The sequence below is a fragment of the Penicillium verhagenii genome (genome assembly GCF_028828195.1).
Source record: "Penicillium verhagenii strain IBT 33310 chromosome Unknown utg000010l_segment0_segment0, whole genome shotgun sequence".
NCBI classification, from domain to species: Eukaryota; Fungi; Ascomycota; class Eurotiomycetes; order Eurotiales; family Aspergillaceae; genus Penicillium; species Penicillium verhagenii.
In genome coordinates, this window is record NW_026643174.1 from 1,354,312 (window position 1) to 1,374,400 (window position 20,089).

The following is a 20,089-nucleotide window of genomic DNA, read 5'->3' on the forward strand; positions in this document are numbered from 1 at the left end:
GATTGCGAAATTCATGACCCGTGATAGATACAGAGTAGGGTATAATGACTATTTGAGCATGTTCTTAGTAGTATGATACAAAAACCTTTGTGTTTTGATAGCCAACGGCATGTCTTATATGTGTGCCTTCCTACAGCACTCGGAGTCAGCCAGTCTGGAAGATCCGTTCTTGTTGGAGGGCACGTCGATGGAGGGATTTGCCGTGAAGAAGTCAGCAGGACGGATCATGAGCTGGAATATTTCAACGGGCCTTGAAATGAGAGTCAGTGCTTTGTTCATCAGAGGGGCTCCGGTGGATCGGGATATAGTTTTAGCTAGCAACTTACATGACAGGCCAATCTTCAACACGAGGATTGTGAGTGATGCCAAATGTATTCCATACCACAATATCTGTGTCTTCAACCGCATCGCCACGGCGAACAGCATCAGAGACACCGTCAACTTCGACCTGACTTTGAAGTGTGTATCGACCACCTGCGTACAGTTCGTTGTCACGGTACTTGGTAACCCAGACATGATGTTGAGCGAATTGCGCCCGGCGTGCCTGTACTGATTCTGGGTCCGCCAATAATGTCTGCGTGGCCAAGGGAATGAACTTGTATCCAACTGGGTTTCCACTGATTGGGTTTGTTTTACGAGGGTTAATCATTTTGATGGTCCGATTCAGTTGTGGTGCAGCGTCGATCCAAGAGGAACGTTTGACGGTCTCCTTGATAACCTGGTAGAAGTTTCCATTGGGGTTGGTCACTGCATTCATAGGGACTGGGTGCGACTCTTCTACCACGACGGAGTTCTTCTGTCCATCGATGGCTGGGTCGATACGCACACAGAAAATATGCTGGTGATTCTGAGCTAGGACACCACCACTGACGACATTTCCGTACTCGCTGACCTTGCCAGCATCAATGTTGACAACGTTGAGGATGCCAGTAGCACGCGACTCTACTGTGATACCACCCGCTTGATCAAACTTGTAGGCGAATATGTATTCGTAGTTGGCCAAGGTGATGATGAATTGAACGACGAACTCGCGGTGGCGAGTAACGACAGCGCGACCGGTGCGCCAGTTGGAGTGCTTCCAGCCGATGCCATTATCCTGTTCGTGAAGGCAAATGGCATTGGGCATCTTCTGGGCGGTACCGTCGGGTTGGGTCATTACTGCATCAAGGTACTTGATAACTCCGAGGCAGTCACATCCCAAAGACAAGTTGTTTGCCATGTTACCACCACCTCCGTCGCCGAAATCGAATGCTTGCTTGCGGTGGAAGGGTGGTCGGGGATCAGCATAGGGAACGGTCTAGTAAGTCACATTAGTGTCAGTAATTGTCAATCAGATTTCCAGGAATACAAACATACCATTTCACTGATCGCCAGACGATGCATGACACTGCGATCATCGTACCAGACATCGTGAATAGTAGCGCCCTCACGCGGATTGAAGGCAACACGGAAACGCCATTTTTGCCACTCCACAAGAGAGTCGTTTGTAACCCGGAAGGAGGGCCCTTCAGGTTGAACGACATTTAATGGCTTCAGATCCTTTCGTGTTCCCCCAGGAAGAAGTTCGGGGATGTATTCAGACGGTTTGCAGTGCCCGATGATATCGCGCTTAAAGGTTTGCTCCACAAGACCATCTTCCTTACCACCAGTGGCAGGTCGATCCACCCGAATGATCTGTTGTGTATGGGCATCCATAACTGGGATGACGGGAAGGGGGAACGAGTAGAAGTTGGAATCTTCATTGCCAGAGCGTTTGTCTTGGGCGAAGCACAGTGCTTGGAAGTAACGCCGGTTTTCCTCGGTATTGTCCAAGCCACCATACGGCCAAGGCTCGATCACCACCTCAAATCCCGCGGGGAGGTCAAATTCTGCGATCGCCTGCTGAAACAGAGGGGATTTCATGCACTGTTCCACCAGAGTATCGAATTCAGACAAGGTGAGCGCTGCATGATGTTGCTTGCCCACGATGTGGTGCTTGACTCGGCAGCGTGTGACCACATCGACGACGGATTCTTGGTAGGAGGGGATTCGGTCGGCGCCAATGACATCGTACTGGCACAAAGCCAGACGTAGGGGGCGAGGTGTTGTCGGACTCAAGCGACCGGCATGCTCGATGGCTAGAAATTCGAGTAACTGTCCTTTCGGAGGTTCTTGTAGGTAGATCTCGCGGAAGTCAATAATGGTGTCAGGGTGAGCGGCCCTGACAACGTCACGGGCTAAGTTGGTCTCCTCTTCGGATAGGATAGCGAGCGGGTGAAGCATGGTGAGTTGTCGTTAGCGCGTACTTACTTCATTGAGCGACCCCAGAGACATGGCTAGCTCAGCGATTTATATATAAATCCATGGGTATCGGAAAGGGCATCTCCAGGAGGGAAAGAGAGGGGGTGTCTTGGCTCGGAAAGATCGGAATGGATCCGAAAGCTCCAAGGTGTTATCCACCCCGGCTTCTTTAGCAGTCACGGGTTGTTCCGATAAGCTGCTTATCTCTGGTCATAAGACGATAAGATTCGCCTTTCATTGAGTTATCTGCTTTTTATGTATCGCCAAGATTCCGCGTAGTTCATACTATTCATACGTGTATGTGCAGATATAGTAGTAGGCTGCAGTCCGAATGTGCACGTCCAGAACGACTTCTATCTAGGCAAAGCTCTTTGAACGTTTTCCAGTCCCATTCCCGTCATTGATGTCAACGGTTTCTATGAATGTTTTTAAGGTTGCCATTCCGACATTCCATCGGCAACCCCACACTCAATATTCAAATGTTACCTAACACAAACTATACATGACCAATCAAGCCGAGATGAAAGTTGAACATGACATGGATGGTCTTTTGCCAAGAAAAAAAAGGCTAGCATTGAAGCCCTTGCTCAGGTTCCAAGCATGGAAGTAGTTCCGCAGCTTGACAAAATGCGGGGGATGTGGAGTTGACTAATTGGAAGGTCTGTGGTTAGTTATGTACATGCTAGACTGATGTGGACATAAATGCGTCAATGGTATTCAATGTTGGGCATTCCAAGAAAATTGAAGCCCTGGCCGGACGAGATAATTCCCCATTCCAAGACTTCCGAGGTCTCGATTGGCGATAATGGCCGGGAATTCCACGTCTGTCTTCGAGTTGCTTATCTTCTCTCAATGTTTAGATCAACATTAAAAAACTCATTCCGATTCCGAGCTTTTATCGTTCAGGACCCACTGTTCAGCTTGTCCAATCAGCAACGGTGGCTTTTCTCAATGCCTGCTCATTGGCTTTGATTTTCGTGACGCCTGTTCTAAAGTGACTCTGGCTTGCCTTTAAGATGGGACTGCGGAATGACCGCGCAAAGATAGATGTATGTAGTTGCCATCACTTTACATAAAATGCGGGGAAGATGTGGATCTGAAGCGATAAAACAATCCGCAAAACTGGCGCGTGTATCAGCCCTGACGATAAGCCTTAACAATTCTAGCAGACTAACCTTGGAAGCGGGTCATTGTCTAGTAGGTTATCATGGAAGTGCGGATTGAGAACCGCAATGTACTAGCCACTCCATATCTCGTATTAGTGCCGCGGTTATAAGACCAAGGGTAGTCCGAAATCTACAATCTGGGCATAGGAGAACCCTCAATTCTCTAAAATTCAACTCTTTTGGTGCACTGATGACTTCCAATATTTCGGATTTAGAAGATAAGAGCAAGCTGGCGTCTCCAGAGAAGCCTGACAGTGATGAGGAGCAGCTGGCTGCCCTCGGTCACGTACAGGAACTCCGTCGAGAATTTTCACTATGGTCCATTGTGTGTCTCCAGATCTCGTTGATGGCAACATGGGAGGCACTTTCATCTGTGGTGGGGACAGCCCTGACCAATGGCGGTGCTCCTTGTTTATTTTATAACTAGTACGTTCGCCGTTCTACGATTTTTTTTTCAAACAGAAATTATGCTTGGATTGACACCCTTTTCAGTCTCATTTCATTAGTCGGCACAATATTCGTTGTTCTTTCACTATGTGAGATTGCCGCGATTTATCCTACAGCAGGAGGTGAGGGTCCAAATTTGTCATTTTTATGATTTTCTTTCCCATTTTAGATGTTGCTCTCTCAGGTTGCTCACACTGCATGCGGATTTTAGGCCAATATCACTGGGTCCATTGTCTGAGCCCTGCATCATATCGAGCCACTGCTTCATGGTTTACCGGCTGGATTTCCATCGGTGGTCAACTCGTTCTCGCCGCTTCAGCAGCTTTTGCAGCCGGCCTACAGCTGCAAGCTCTCATCACCCTCAATAATCTCGACACCTACGTTTCGGCTAGATGGCAAGGAATGCTTTTTTACTGGCTGATCCTGGCGTACTCCACGGCGATCAATATCTGGGGGTCGAAGATTCTACCTCATACCAACACCACGGCCGGTAAGTCAGACTGTGGATATCAACGTTTTACGAGGGCTGGAAGTTGGCTGATTACGGGGCAGGCATATTGCATGTGGTAGGATTCATCGCGATTGTTTGTGTCTTGGGTGCAATGTCGACGAAACACTCGGCCCATTATGTCTTTGAGGATTTCTCTAATACCAGTGGCTGGACAAATGATGGGGTATCCTGGCTGGTTGGGTTGTTAAGCACAGTCTACCCCTTTCTTGGGTATGGCCCCATCCATCCTACCAAATGACATGTTGCAAAGCTGATGATTTTGTCTTGCAGATACGATGCCGCCTGTCATCTAAGCGAGGAACTCCCCAAGCCTTCGCGTAATGTACCCTTAGCCATGATTGGCAGCGTCGCCATTAACGGGGTAATTGGTCTTATTTATGCCATCGTGTTATTGTTCTCGCTGGGTGATCTGCAGGAGCTCCTCGAATCTCAGACCGGGTTCCCCTTCATGCAACTGTTTCTCAACGTTACGCGTTCACCGGCCGGGGCCTCCGTTATGGCACTCTGCATTACTCTGGTTGCTCTAGCTGCCAACTCTGCCGGTACAACCTCAACCAGTCGTACAGCATGGGCTTTCGCACGCGATCATGGTCTGCCTGGCTCCGGATTCTTTTCGCATGTTAACCCGACCCTCAAAGTGCCTGTGCGTATGGTTTTAGTCGTCGGATTCCTGCAGATGTTACTTGGCTTGATTTATCTTGGAAGCTCAACTGCATTTAATGCTGTCCTTTCCATGGCGATCTTGGGGATGTACGCTTCTTACTTTTCTCCAATCTTGTTCATGCTACTCTACGGTCGACGGACATCATCCTCGGTTATTGGTGGATTGGGATCAGGAATGTTTAATCTTGGATCTCGCTGGGGGCCAGTGGTTAATGTGATTGCTCTGATGTGGCTGATCCTTGCAATGGTGTTCAGTACCTTTCCTACGGTTGAACCCGTCACGCCAAACAACATGAATTATTGTGTGGTAGTGATGGTGGGCTGGGTCTTCATCGGTGCATTGTACTATTATGTTTGTGGTGGGAAGAAACGATTCTCTGGCCCGGTGGTAGAACTGGCCGAGGATATATAATTCGACATGGGGAACATTTGAAATTTCAAACATTGGAAGCTGCCTGCCAGCACTGGAGGTACATAGGCATTGATGGAACATCCTCTCCCGAGCCCCCAATCAATAAAATTAGGCACTCAAGTTGCAAGCACTGCTTGAACATCAGTGTAATTGATGATTCAATGTTTACTGTATCCATCGTGCGTAGATAGATTTTGGAACATTCAAATGAATGTACTGCATCCATAATGTGAATCGCGTTGTCTCAATGCTCAGCCAGGTGGGCAGCTGGACATCGATGTCTGGATTCTAGATGTCCAATGAAGGTTTCTTTGGACGACTTCCAGGCAAGGTTTTAACTCTGATGTCCAGATGTCCTTCCAAGCACTGGGACCTTGGAAGTAGTCTCAAAAAAAGATGGATCCAGCGCCTATGTACGGCCAGCCGGGGGAGTTGCAACTTCAATGTTGCCACTCGACCAAGCAGTGGAGAACCCACTCGGACCACTCCACTTATCTCCTATTTCCCCGAAACTCTACGAAATGCCAAGACTGGGGTATAAGTAGCAAGATGAAGACGGTATTGATGTGCGGGAATATTCCAAGTATTCCAAGTCAAATATTTCAAACACGCCGAAGAGATGTCGAATACGAAGATCATCCACGTTCCCCACTTGGGCGGAATCGATGCGGCATACCAAATGCCCAAGCAATATGATTCCGCAAAACCAACAGTGGTCCTAGTAAATGCCTTCACTGTCACGTCTGAATTATATAGAGAACAGTTCGATGATCACCACTTGTCAGCTCTATTCAATCTGGTGGCTATTGAGCTTCTTGGGCATGGCCAGACACGCACTTCGTCTGAGCACTGGACATATTGGGATACTGCGGTGATGAATCTCCAGGTTTTGGATGCCTTGGGTATTGATAGGGCCTTCGTACTGGGAACCAGCCAAGGAGGGTGGGTGACCGTTCAAATGGCCCTTCTTAGACCACACATGGTAAAGTAGTCTACTGTCTTAGACAATATTTGTATTATTTTCACTGCTAATAAACCCTCTTCTAGATTGCCGGCATCATTCCTGTGGGATCATCAATGGACTCCGAGTCAGAGCGCAGTCGAAAGCTGAAATGCTGGGATGGCGCATCGATAGTCCCGGGCTTCGCAAAGCAATGGACTAGCAACAAGCCTGTGCCAAATTTCGAGCCTGGCGATGACTATTGTGACGCACTTATCGGGGTCAGTTTCAACAAGTGCTCTGCTGAGGTTCACAAATTTTGGACCAACTCAATTAAATCAAATTATCGTGGCGAAGAAGGTCGCAAGCGGCTTCGTATGGCTGCGATAAATTTGGCAGAACGTGGACCGATGCATCTTCGACTATCAGACATTCGTTGCCCGGTTTTATGGATTCATGTTTGTAAATTCCTGTTGTGTTTATCGGGAAATGACTAATTCTTTGCAGGGCACCGATGATGCTGTTTTCTCCTTGGCCAATGCCAGGGAAGAGATTGGGCTTTTTACGCAATCTCCAGATGCGAGGGTGGTTGTGATCAATGGAGGTGCACATTTCTCCAACTGTACTCATCCTGCCGAGGTCAATCATGCAGTGATTGGGTTCGTGAATAAGTACAAGTAGATCGAGGTGGCTCTTAATTCCGTCTTGAACTTAGAAATAGCCGACCCGGATAGCCGAGTGGCAATTTGTATGATAATCCATGTCAATAAATTCTGGCCAACATTCAAGTTAAATTTTGCTGTAGAATCTTTGTTATATGAAGCAAGCTTGCCGTTAGTTTGAAAGAGTGTAACATGGAAAGCCTCTCTTTCATCGAGAGCACCGCTCCTGCGGTGGCCTCCAGCCAATCCCTAATCGTTCCATGACAAGTTTTTCTCTCGCTTCCCAGGTCTCACCTCCCTGCTCCAGGTCTACCACTTGACCGCCGGAAGTACGCTCGCGGATTCCACTGGAGTCGAATTTCCAGTCATGGGCTGTTTTTGCATATCTTCTCAGATCTCGTTGGAAAGTTGTACCTCCTGTCCAGCCAAGAATTGCACAGCCAATAGTTCTCCAGGGAGATATGATAATGTCCACTCGGTGATGTGGATTGGGATTCCGGTTTTTACCACTAGCTTCTTCATTTCCTAGGGGGTGTTGAAGATCGAAGTCTGGATCTTGCCAAACAACTAATGCTTTGTCGAGGGTATCGAAATGTTTCCCCGTCTCATCGCCTCGGAAAGGCAATGTTTGTTGCCCGCGAAGTGTTGAAGTGAGATGAAGGGAGAGGGTATGAGTAATATACTTCTCTTTCTCAAGACTCGCCACAATATCAATAATAAGGCCGCGGGTGATTTCATTCTCACGATGAGTGAGAATAACATCCACATCACCGCTTCTTTCCTTTCCTCGCCGGTAACCCCCAACCAGGATCAAGTTCACTCCACCATCCGCTTCAGGCCGTACCTCATTAGCATGGCGCCTGATAATAGCAGCAATACTTTCAGATTCAGCGCGAGAGACACCCTCTTGAAACTCCTCAAAAAACTTGACTCCAATCTGCTGGACGCGTGAGAGGGAGCTCCAGCCATGTTCTACAATATCGTCGAGGTCTCTCCAGCCACGGTGATAATAAAAATCCCGAGCAGTTTTTGCTCCAACCCCCCAAATTTTGTTGAAAGTATCGAGAACACGGAGAGCTGGATCATTCTCGAGAGCATCCGCTGCAGCGACATTCCCGTCTTCATCGGAATGACCGCAAGTACCGTGGTGTTGAAATTCTGCGAACAGATTGGCTATTTTCGCATCGCATCCAGGCAAAGCGATAACCTCGCTCGGCCGCTTGATTCGGTAAGGATATGCAGCCACAGCAGCAATCGATGTGCTATAAGCTCGTACGCCGATTTCATCAAGCGTGAGCTCCCGAATTCGACGAATGTTCACGAGCTGCGCAATGAAGTCTTCATTAGGGGGCCGCAGAGGAGCTGATCGCATGCAGGCATATAATACTTGATCACGCACCCACTCGGGCTGAGGGGGCAGTGTGATAGTTTCGTCATGCTCGGATGTGGATTGTCGGTACAGAACCGGTGGATTTCGCTGACTAGAATCATCGCCCGTGGACCAATTGGAACGTCGCCCATGGAAGGGTTCGGCGGGTGGTGGTACTGGACAACGCCAGCTGGTTCCATCTTCTCTTGCCCGTTGTATGATTTGTTTTGGTATCAAAGCTGGTGTCGCTGCCAGAATTGCTGATGGAGCGGATGACTGCTTCCATCCACGATAGACCAGAAATGAATCACGGGGAAGAGATTCACCAGCTTCAATTGAGCGATCCAGCCAGTCTAGCTTAATGACCTCAATCCTCCATGCACTATCATCAACCGCGGGTGCAACGTGCTGAGAAGTCTTACTTGAACCCTTCTCTTCATCGGACTCGTTGCACAGATCCACGATTTCTGTCACGGCACACACGGAGAACTTTCCTCTTGTGTTCTTTTGTCGTTTCAGAGCAGGCTCAACAGCAACTTCTGGTAAATTCGGCTTTGCCTTTGCAATCGCGGTGTTCTCCTCTGTCCATATTCCTCGCGACCGTAGCTCCAGCATTGCACGTTTCTTATGATCAACTCTGCCCAAAATCAAGGCCGCTTCCGCGATATCGTATGTTAAATTTCCCCCATGCTTGAGCAGCCGATCTTCACTTTGGTGCAGCTCTTCCAGAGTCATGTGAGTGGGGAGAATAAAAGTGGCAGGCTGGCCTGAGAATAGCGCGTCATGCTCCACCGCGGGGTGGGTTTGTGGGGTTGAACGTTCGATGAGATCCTCGATGCCCATATTCTCCGTTTCGCATGTGTAAGAAACAGGTTCTTGCGATCTGAACCTCATATTTAGGCAGTGTCACGTCAACATTATTGTGACGCGTGGTATTCCGGCGCATTTGGAGTCTGAAGGAAGAGGAAGATAATGTTAATTCCTGGCTTGGTTTAACTGAGCGTATGACGAACGTGGGTTGGGACAGAAGAAAATACGAAAAGCTTCATATAAGAATACGAAGATATGCCCATTGACCATCAACTTTTAGTGAGCCCCGGGCCCAGCTGTAATTCAAGAAGTTTTAGTTAACTACTAGTAGTTAAGTTACAGTGAAGTTGGGATTTTAGTCAGCGCAATCGAAGTTGGGGCTTAATCACATGACGTCATTCACTAGTGTATTACTGTACATATTAGACATCTGGGCCACAATATCGCATCAATTGATCTACAAGACGCTACAATGTAGTATGAACCATATGCGTGCTCTGGGCAAGTGTCGAGATGTCTCCAGCCCCACCAAGTGGAATGACTCCGATCGTGATTTAAATTTATATGTAAAACTTAATCCTTACTAGTCATTTCAGGACCAGCTTTCATCTGCTACAGCCTTGGAATCCACGACCTCAGAACTTGTTAAATCCGAATTCATTGGCTTATCTCAAGTTCCTGAAATCTTAGCATCTTCCCAGTTGAACTAGAGCGTTGTTCCTTCCAAGAAGGGAGTCTTGCAGATCTCAACATGCAGCTTCACGGCCACTATTAATACAGTTAGCAGTCAGCAATACTAGTAATAGTTATCCAAAGTTATGTTGACATACATTCCCAGTCAGAATATGGACATGATGCCTTGATGCATAACTTCAAATGATCCAAATAAGGTATACTTGGGCAAGTGCATGCAGTATCGGAGACACCTTTCCAACACTCTCCAACGATGGCTGCTTGTTCGTTACATACGAGCTAAAGATATCATGTCTGTAAGAAGAGAACTCCAACATTGAAGATTGAAACTTGAATGATTGAACTGAGATCACACTCATACCAAACATGGCGTCATCTTAGAAATACCGGTGGGCTCAGTGGCAACATCGACAGGGGCAGCAAACGAACATGACAAGAAGCCGACTAGTGAAGCAAGGTAGAAGATCTTCATTTTGGCAACTCGAAGCTTAGTGATTTCTTCAATTTGCAGGATGTAGGTAGAATCACCGGTAAATAAAATGATTGATGGTTTAGTACCTGGAACTTGCACTTCTATCAACCCTCTTTATACATCAAGGCCCAAGAGTTGACAGATTGGACTCTTCAACCCTGGAAAGTCACACAAAAAGATTTACAGCTATCTTAAAAGGTCCATCTGGTCAGTTATGGTGTACAAATATTTCCATCTTGACCACTGAAGATCATGATGTACCGAGTATGCGTTTTCATTAGAGATACTAGGATCTACGCATCACAGCGTCACAGATCTCTGCGTATTTCAAACTGTACTAAGACGGTTTGTGACGCCTTCAGTCGTAAGACCATCGCCCGTTGAACAACGATTGGCCAAGGCCTCCAGAGTATGCGCACCATACATTGGAAATACTCTCTCTCATTTCTTCGAAAATCAGGGAGCTGACAGGCAAGGTTACACTCGCTGAATCATTCTGATGGTAAAAAATAATGCTAATCCAATTTTGAAATAGTTAATGAGCCTTGGAACCTGCACACTCCCTGGCGATCGGCGGCGGGCTCAAATAGGTTGTTAGTTTTTTATGCAGGCTTGTGGAACGAAAATTTGGTGGCTGGAATGTAAACATGTCATCAAGTTTAGAATATAAGGGTAGTAGTAGTAAAATCACAGTAGTGATGACAAGTTGACGAAGAAATCTCATGTAGCAATTTTCATGTGACTAACAAAAGACACATAGTTTAACACGTGGAAATGTTTGCAAGAGTAGAAATTTTGCAAACATTTGAAAGTTCACTTAATACACCTTGACCTCGGGAGTCTATTATGTTGAAGGTAAATATTTGAAAGTCGATAGATTGTCAGCTTCCAAGGTTGAGTATCTTAGTGAAAATAATTTCGAACTAGTATGCATCAAGTGACTAGTAGGAGAAGGGAGTTGGAAGATTCAATCCACTTCTAAATTCATGTAATGAAAAACCATTTGAATATGCTGGCAGGCCCAATGTCCATACCTGTATAATAGGATTCCTTCAAATAATCATTTCTAGTATTAAATACCAGTCTACTACGGTCATGGAAAAATCGTCCTTTTCAACAGATTAAGGGTGACAATCTTCTCCCGAGGTCAGAGCCTGAACGTTGGAAAGATTGTGATCAGACAATCTCCTCTTCAAATTGGCGCTCCTCTGCGGTGGTAACACAAGTCGAAGCCCCTTTGATGACAGTGGCCTGTCCGTGCTCACTCGAATCATTCTCTTCTATCTGGCGACCAGTAGCAATCGTGCCCTCCTCTTGTTGAGGTACATCATCGCAGTAGAGCTCTTCATCTGTTACCATGTTGCGTCCATGACGTCGGTCCATCCATCTCCGCCACGGCTTATACAGCACAAAACTCAATCCTCCGAATATAACAAAACAGCCACAAATCCCACCACCAATAGCATCGTAATAGTCACCAGCCACTTGTACACCGTCCCAAAACTTCCCGGTAGCATTGGTGATATTGAGTATCATAGTGAGCAGTTGAATCACGCCAATGACGATGGCAACAATGACCGTTAAGACAGTCAGTACTATGGAGAAATATAGGAATGCCACAGGATCTCGGTGATTATCTGTAGATTGAGGCAATTCACTCCCACTCATATATGAAGCCGTTTCGGATACTTCACTGTCGGGTTTTTGGGCAAGGAAGTTTTCAGCGGGCTGAATATACAAGGCAAACATCAGAGCGCCATCAACGGTGTCCAAAAGACACATTCCAGCTAGAGGAAATTGTCAGTACAAAATCCTTCCAGCTGTGAGCGATTGAAAATTCCTTACCAGTAAATAAAGCAGGAAGAATCAAAATCACCCAAAATGACGTTCCCTTGGTGGCCTCGATAGATGAGATCCCGAGTAGCGCAATCTCGGATGAGGTGTCAAAACCGAGTCCGAAGAGAATTCCAAGAGGATACATTTTCCAAGGACTGAAAAAGTTTATCAGGACACTAGTGGATAAAAACAAGTTGAAATTTTTCCCTTGCAACATACCGATTGATCAGTTTGAACATTTTCTTCAAGATGGAGAACAGCGGACCTCCGCCCTCTATCTTCCAAGCTTCATCCTCTTGTCCTTCGGGCAAATTGAAAACCTTTTGCATCTGCTTGATCAGTTTGAATAAGATATACGCATTCATCAGTCCCAATAATATGAGAAAAGCTGCGCTAACGGAACTGCCAATAATTCCGCCGATTTTGCTAAAACTATCAAATTTGGATGAAACCGCGGCGGCGGTAGCTGCGACAACGATTGAGGTGATGATGACAATTCTTGAAATATATCAGTGCGGCTGTCGAGCTAGGGGGAAACTTTTCTATCGTCAAATGTTGATCACTCACGTCGAATGCCCAAGAGAAAAGAATGTTCCGACGGTGACGGGCTTTTGTCCGGTCGCCAATAATCGTCTTGTCATCAGATCGATGGCCTAGGCATGTCAGATCCTCTGAAATCAAATGCATAAATATCAGTCAGTATGACTCACAGAAATATGATCTGCATCAAAGGCATGTCTTAGCCCAAGAGAGTATGCAAGAGCCGCTGTGGACACCATGGATCTGAACGAGCGTTAATTGAGTTTATATACGTATTGGGAGGGCCCATGAAAACGTGAGACTTTTAAACATACGGATGGTAATGCTGTTTTGATGTTAGCTGCCCGCAAGTCCACTTCGTTTGCTCGTTTATTCAAGGGATAGGACTGAACATACCAACACAACTGCCGCCGCGACCCACACGATGATATTCACAAAGGCAATCAATGCAATGATTGCGATGGCTCGGAATGGAATCTTTCGAATTCCTGGCATTCGACTGTGGGAACGCTCAGCCTTACGGATCAGAGGTTGTAAGCTCCATTTCTTATGGCTGTCCAAACTGTCCAGATCTGCGGGCCTTTGATCAATCGAAGATGCCATTGTGAGATATGATCTGCGAGTTGAACTATATGCTGGTCGTTTGCGTCAAAAATACTCTCGTTGGTGGCTCACAAGTCGGAGTTGGAATCGGGCGTTGAAATTCCTGCAGAGTCTTGGTCAAATGACAAAAGCGGACGGGAATTCCACTTGTTATATCTTGCCCTCTTGGCCTTTCTCTTGGCTCTGAGATGCAACAGTTCGCCGCACAATTTTCGTTTGGTCTTATCGGCCGTTGCCTTTTTTTTTTTCCTCACGGCCTGCCAAGGTCCCCGAGAACTGTAGATCCACTTGGCGGGGAAGTTTCCCGCTACATAAAACAGAACGGAAGATGTGCAAATTAGCCAGCTGATTAAGAAAAGCCCTTTGCTCTAGGCGATTGAAGATGGCAGTGACTTGCCAAAATGACTTGACTTTAGCTAGAAACCGAAATGTCCGCTGCAGATGATTAGCAGCTACAGCGAAGAGTGTGGTGGGATGCGCACGTGATATAGCGGGGCAGCGGGCCAGCGGCGAGTACCGGTTTGAATCTTCAAAGATAGATAGTGGATTTTGTTTCTCCCTTTTATTCATTCTCCCGGTTGCTGTATGATAATTTGGCATTTGAGATCCACATCAGCGTTGCCCGAAATCGGCTTCTGATCGCCGGTCCTTGTTTGCAATCTTCAATGTTGAGCGGTATCTGTATCCCGTAAACCTCGGGGTTTAGGCAAGAGTTAAACAATTCATCTTCCCAGGTGATTTCTTCATATTTCTTCATCAATGTATGAAGTTGAAATATTCAAGATGAGTCAACTTGTGGGACATCCGGACATCTGGATAGGGATCAGCTTGTTGTACTAAGTACTAGTAGGTATTGTATCATTCTATGATAATTGATGTAAGTGACTACGTACTGACATCTGGAGGTTTGTCTGCCCACATTGATTGAATTGATACATATTCCAAGCACCGTTGAAACCTTCAAATGTTGGAATTTCCAATCAATCAATTGATGGACAGAATTAAAATTCAACATTTGAATGTTTGAACTGGTCTACCAGTCAAGTGCACATTGTGGGCCATGTCCAGATCAATTGATTGCATTCAATGTTGTTTTTACATAGCCACATCAATTATATCATCGGGTTCGAGAGGATGATCTGTTGAGTCTCATCCCGAGGGTACCAAGAATTTAATTATGTATGCTCGGTCATTTTCCGCGACCGTAGTTGGAGTATTATTATGCCATAAAAGCGACTATAGTTATATCAGGCGACCTGTCGATCGGATTTTTCACTGCTGTTCGGCCTTGCTTCGTCGCAGCCACTGACCCATGCCTGATCCTAGCCCCCGCAATCCACGCTGCTGGACCTCTCGCCGAGCAGCCCCATCAACAGCATCATCTTCTTCCCCAGTCTGACGATACCGACCGTCAGTAAAGTGAAGAGTCACCTGCATCAGCACGGCAGCCAAAATGCTGGCAATCAGAATGCCAATCATAACCAAGTTGCTCTTCCGGTACTTCTCCCTTCCCGGGGCATTGGCGTCACTCGCCCATCCGGAATACAGAGCATATGTTGTCATAATACTCCCTAGATTGCCCCAACCCGACACCACGGCGGAGGCAGCAGCCACGCCGACTTCGCCGTGACGAGGCTGGAAGATCTCCGCAGTCCACGTCATGGTGATGGGCACAGTAGGTCCGAGGCCGAATCCTACGATCAACAACCCTCCGTACCGTGGCCAGGGATTTTCATCAGATCCAGCGTAGCTGGTGAGAAGGAGACCTAGGATCTGTAACAAGGTTGGGATGGAGAAGAATAGGGCACGGTGGCGATGGAAGCGGTCGGAAAATGGGGTTACAAGCAAGATGGCGATAAGATCCATCTAAAGTCGAAGTTAGTGGGATGATCAACGTGTCTTTCTATGGGTAGAGAGACTCACAATCCAAATAGGAGCAGTCAGCAAGCTCACATCGACCCCATTCAAAGATGGGTTAATTGCCTGGATAATCAAGGTGGCGTAGAGCTGGACGCCAATACCAACTCCAACGACACCAAAGTACATGATCAACAGGGGCCATAGTCTCCAGTCCATGAACACATGAAGTAGATGACGAAAGTTCCATGCAGGCGCATGGTAGACTCGCTTCAAGTCGTGGTAATGAATGACCGCATCACGCCCTGTCAAAGCCGGGGAGCTGCGCGGTATCCACCGCATGAACCAAGCGCGCGCCGGTTCTTCTTCGCCTGGCGGGACTGGGCGATCCGGTAGCCACCAAAGCAAGGAAAATCCAAGCACAATGGTGATGACGCCCCATATGAGAAACATCCACTGGAATCCAACATATCCACGAACTCCGTCCATCTTTTGGAAGCCAGCAGAGACAAGGCCTACCACGGCTGCTGAGACCTGGGCGGCAGTAAAGTATCGACCAATTCGCTTGCCCATTCGGGATGGGGGGTAGAATAAGGTCAAATAGTAGGTCATGCCCGGCCACAATCCTGCTTCAACGATACCGAGAAGAAGGCGGAGCAAGTAGAAGCTCCAGGCTGCTTTCATAGCTACCATACATGTGCCGATCAGGCCAACACTGATGACAATGCGACTCATCCACACGTGGGGACTCAAGCGAGTCATGAGCAAGTTAGACGGTAGATCGAAAACCACGTATCCAATATAGAACAGTGCCAATGCAGTTGAGATCTGGTGAGTGTTCATGTGAAGTACAGTTCCAATATCATGGCCTGAGGCTTCATTCATTGTCTGCGCCAAGCCGACATTCGAGCGAATTGCGGAGGCCATGAAGTAGAGTACCCAGAGGGCAGGAATGATGCGCCAATCCAATTTGCTAAGGCAATATGTTAATATGGTGTTTCCAAAGTGCAGCCACGTTGACGATTTCCAAGGTTGGGGGAGGATAATTTATTACTTGTAGATTCGTTCGACATTATCGACGTTGAACTCTCCCGGGACAAGCTCATTCGCAAATGCAGACTCGGATGGATCTTGTGAACGTTCGTAGACATCTTCGGAAGCAGGCTGCTTGGGGAGGCTCGTCGCGGACTCAAATGCCTCAACGCTCATTTTGCGCTATGATGGATTGAATTGATTTTTGGTGGGGGGGTTGCGATTTTTCCTCCCCTTCCAACGCTTTCGAAGATTCCCAGGCAAGCAAGTCTGTTGCCGACGAGTACCCAGGGGAACTAGTACAAGCAATATTGAATATTGATCCGGACGTGGTGATCCAATTTTTTTTTATAGGCGTTTCAACGCTATATAGAAAAATAATCCAATGAGCGAAGCGTCTTCGCAAAAAGCTCAAATAACGTTTCGTGAGTGGACTTGATCTCGCTCAACAGCCTTTACCCGAGGTATATCGCTTATCAAATACCTGGTAGGGGGAGAAGAAAATACCCGGACAAGGTACCGTGAAATTCTGGTGTACGCGGTACACTGAAGCTCCCCCGGAAGATGGACGAGCGGGGAAATCAAGAAAATAGGGAAGAAAAAAAAAAAAAAAAAAAGGAAAAAAAAAGGAAAATCGTAGAAGGCGGAGAAAGCCGATCTGATAAAGATTGAAGAAGGGCAAAGCAGCGCTTTGTTTTTCTTGGCAATAAAAAAAAAAAAGAAAAAAGCGTATTGTGTATATAGAAGCAAGTCAAGGCACAGGATTTGAAAAGGACTAGGAATAGCGGATTTAGAAGATTGATGAGATTTCAGAAGTTTGAAAATGACTAGAACAATTGCAAATAAAAACCAACATGTTGAGGCGTTGAGGTTCTCTATTCTGGAGAGAAGCTCCGATTGTCGGGGATTGTTGATTCATCTCACCGAGCGATAACCTTAAAACTAAGGTTGAGCTGGAGTCGGGCATTTCTCGATTTGGATCACGTCACCCTTCAATTGAGCAACTGGTGGGGGTTTTCTGTTTTTTTTTCCCCCCTTTTTCTCTTCTACTTAATCAAAGGGGGTTTACCGTTTATCAAATAGGGGTCATGCACGTGGGATTGTAAGAGCCCTCAGCCAAAGCATGTCGAATCCATCTTTTTCGGATTCCCCGTTGCTTACTAAGTTTCTCCGTACTCATCGAGTCATCTTGAATTCCCAAGTCAAGGCTCACGGGATTGCTTTGGCGTTTGCTAATATTATTACTATTTCTTTCCTTTTCAAATTCGACGATGAAACCCTGCCACAATGAAACTGATGGATTCTCCCATTTCCCCATTTTTCTTGTTTCCTTTCTTTTTGATCCCTGTTCACCTGGAATACTGGAGTGATCTGCACATGTGTGCCGCAGTGTGCGGGTCATGTCCGCCGAGATGAAAGATCATCAGCATTTAACAATTGCCGAGCCCACCCGTCATGTAACCCGGTTAGTCGATAGACCGACCTCCTTTCAATTCTTCAATTCTTCAGCATGGAATCGTTTTAGTCGGATTTCCCTGTTCCCATTGAAACGTCAACCCGAGTCTATGATCCCGTCAAACACGTGACGTTACCTCCCTCTTGGGTTCAGCCATTTATCCAAGTACATTTTTTGAAATCTTCAAGTCCTCAAAAAAACTGGCAATTTTTTTTTTCTCGGAGCTTTCATGCGAATTTCCATGTTAAAATTCCCAGGTTTGGATGTCAAATACTCGACCTGGCTGACATACTGTTCATTTCGACAGTAACATTTTACGGTTCACCCCACACCCATCATCAACTCATAAATACTCAAATTATCACCTGGGCACCGTTCGGCGACAAATTTTAATGATTGCCAAGTCCTCCTAGAATCCAGCTACCTAACACAAGCATCACCATGAGAGACTCGCAACATGAGATCGATACAGAGGGACATCCTCGTTATGAACTCGGAACCCCGCTTGATGGCGAGAGCCAAGAAACCGCAGTTGAGGATGAGCCGAAGAGAACCACATCCCCCACCCATGATGCTGATCAGAAGTCAACTGCCTCCTCCGAGTACGCCTCTGATCGCATGTCACTTCTCCACGAATGCGTCTTCATCGCAACAATATGTACGGCCCAGTTCACGACGCAAGTGGGATTGACCCAAACACTGGGTATCTTGCACCAGATTGGCGACAGCTTCGGTGTTGGAAACCCCGGTGTCTTGTCTTGGTTTATAGCTGGTTACAGTTTGACGGCGGGCACTTTTATTCTCGTCGCCGGGCGCATTGGGGATCTGTTCGGTTATAAAAGGATGTTTGTCCTCGGCATGCTGTGGTTCGCTCTTTGGAGTATGATCGCAGGGCTGAGTGTCTATTCCAATCAGTACTTGTTCATTTTCGCCAGAGTTCTCCAGGGTCTCGGTCCTGCTGCTTTACTTCCAAACGGGCTTGCACTTTTGGGGGTTTCCTATCCGCCCGGCCCCAGAAAGAATATGGCATTCGCCTTATTCGGTGCCTGTGCCCCAGGTGGTGGTGTCTTTGGATTCCTTTTCTCTGGTCTGTTTGAATTAGCATGGTGGCCGTGGACGTTCTGGAGTTTTGCCATTGCGTTAGTGCTACTGGCGACTTTCAGCGCCTTGATTATCCCAACACAATGCCGTTCGCATTACCAAGATAAGGCGCTTGGAGAAAAGCTTCAAATGCTTGATATTCCAGGAGCCATCACAGGTGTTGCAGCTTTGGTCTTGTTCAACTTCGCGTGGAATCAAGGACCAGCGTACGGCTGGCAAGAACCGTATATCTACGTCTGCCTCATCCTTGGTATAATCTTTGCGGCTTGCTTCTTCTTCGTCGAGTCTCGCTGGGCCAAGATGCCGCTTGTCCCTTTCAAGGTCTTCACGGGTGATATCATCTTCGTGGTTGCATGTATCGCCTGCGGCTGGGCCTGCTTTGGCATCTGGGTCTACTATCTGACACAGTTCATCGAGGTTTTGAGAGGCGCATCTCCATTGCTACTTGCAGCTTATATTTGTCCCGTGGCCGTGTCTGGTGCATTTGCATCCGTAGCCACTGGCTTCCTGCTGCATCACGTTCGCGCAGCGTGGGTAATGACCTTTTCCCTAACCTGTTTCATGACGGGAACTATCTTGGTGGCAACAGCACCGGTGCATCGATCATACTGGGCTCAGTTGTTTGTCTGCATGCTAATCATTCCGTTTGGGATGGATACGTCATTTCCGGCTGCGACGGTTATCTTTTCGAACGCTGTTAAGAAGGAGCATCAGGGGATGGGCGCAGCTTTGATTGCTACGGTTGTCAATTATAGTATTTCGCTTGGACTGGGATTTGCCGGTACTATTGAGGTACATGTAAACCATGGTGGCACCACACCTGCTGACGTCCTTCTTGGGTATCGTGGTGCTTGGTATTTTGGTATCGGTCTCACTGGATTAGGCATTGTGTTGAGCTTGATTTTTGTTGCGAAAGGATATTGGCATAACACCAAGGAGAAAAGGATTTCAGAAGAGGTCCATTGAACGTTGTGGTAATGTTATGAAACATTTGAAAGGTGTCTAGTATGCAATAAAATAAATACAGTGGTTTGTCACTGAGCTTTAAGAGAGCACTCCGCTTTTCATGACTACTATCTTAGGTACTGCGATAGTAAGCCCACAACTTGGAAATAGAATCCTGTGTTGTAGAATAGCAACAACTATTAAAATCAAATAAAGAACAATCGCTGCCCAGGTTATCAAGTGAAAGTGGATTGACAAATTGCAGTGGGTAGTCGTTGTTGTCCCCCACCCCAC

General features: G+C 46.9%; 7 protein-coding genes across 7 annotated transcripts; 3 read left to right on the forward strand and 4 right to left on the reverse strand.

Annotated features, from left to right (window-relative positions):
- Nucleotides 1–114: 114 nt before the first annotated feature.
- Nucleotides 115–2,262, reverse strand: N7466_010371 (putative copper amine oxidase; the record flags this gene model as incomplete). Its single annotated transcript, XM_057169760.1, has 3 exons — nucleotides 115–250; nucleotides 327–1,297; nucleotides 1,357–2,262. The coding sequence occupies 3 exons, from the start codon at nucleotides 2,260–2,262 to the stop codon at nucleotides 115–117; spliced, it is 2,013 nt and encodes a 670-aa protein (XP_057017151.1).
- Nucleotides 2,263–3,636: 1,374 nt separating this feature from the next.
- On the forward strand, nucleotides 3,637–5,479 carry N7466_010372 (Amino acid/polyamine transporter I; the record flags this gene model as incomplete). Its single annotated transcript, XM_057169761.1, has 5 exons — nucleotides 3,637–3,872; nucleotides 3,939–4,015; nucleotides 4,105–4,383; nucleotides 4,446–4,614; nucleotides 4,675–5,479. 5 exons carry the CDS (start codon nucleotides 3,637–3,639, stop codon nucleotides 5,477–5,479), a joined length of 1,566 nt encoding a protein of 521 aa, XP_057017152.1.
- A 619-nt stretch (nucleotides 5,480–6,098) lies between these two features.
- N7466_010373 (alpha/beta fold hydrolase) lies at nucleotides 6,099–7,100 on the forward strand (the record flags this gene model as incomplete). Its single annotated transcript, XM_057169762.1, has 3 exons — nucleotides 6,099–6,461; nucleotides 6,527–6,877; nucleotides 6,927–7,100. 3 exons carry the CDS (start codon nucleotides 6,099–6,101, stop codon nucleotides 7,098–7,100), a joined length of 888 nt encoding a protein of 295 aa, XP_057017153.1.
- A 189-nt stretch (nucleotides 7,101–7,289) lies between these two features.
- On the reverse strand, nucleotides 7,290–9,293 carry N7466_010374 (type-X family DNA polymerase; the record flags this gene model as incomplete). Its single annotated transcript, XM_057169763.1, has 1 exon — nucleotides 7,290–9,293. The coding sequence occupies one exon, from the start codon at nucleotides 9,291–9,293 to the stop codon at nucleotides 7,290–7,292; it is 2,004 nt and encodes a 667-aa protein (XP_057017154.1).
- A 2,308-nt stretch (nucleotides 9,294–11,601) lies between these two features.
- Nucleotides 11,602–13,404, reverse strand: N7466_010375 (HoxN/HupN/NixA family nickel/cobalt transporter; the record flags this gene model as incomplete). Its single annotated transcript, XM_057169764.1, has 7 exons — nucleotides 11,602–12,212; nucleotides 12,271–12,416; nucleotides 12,481–12,759; nucleotides 12,829–12,914; nucleotides 12,972–13,044; nucleotides 13,116–13,126; nucleotides 13,198–13,404. 7 exons carry the CDS (start codon nucleotides 13,402–13,404, stop codon nucleotides 11,602–11,604), a joined length of 1,413 nt encoding a protein of 470 aa, XP_057017155.1.
- Nucleotides 13,405–14,676: 1,272 nt separating this feature from the next.
- On the reverse strand, nucleotides 14,677–16,470 carry N7466_010376 (putative MFS transporter; the record flags this gene model as incomplete). The annotated part of the gene is made up of 3 exons (XM_057169765.1): nucleotides 14,677–15,270; nucleotides 15,328–16,234; nucleotides 16,316–16,470. The coding sequence occupies 3 exons, from the start codon at nucleotides 16,468–16,470 to the stop codon at nucleotides 14,677–14,679; spliced, it is 1,656 nt and encodes a 551-aa protein (XP_057017156.1).
- A 1,720-nt stretch (nucleotides 16,471–18,190) lies between these two features.
- Nucleotides 18,191–19,816, forward strand: N7466_010377 (MFS transporter; the record flags this gene model as incomplete). The annotated part of the gene is made up of 1 exon (XM_057169766.1): nucleotides 18,191–19,816. One exon carries the CDS (start codon nucleotides 18,191–18,193, stop codon nucleotides 19,814–19,816), a length of 1,626 nt encoding a protein of 541 aa, XP_057017157.1.
- Between the last annotated feature and the right edge of the window lie 273 nt (nucleotides 19,817–20,089).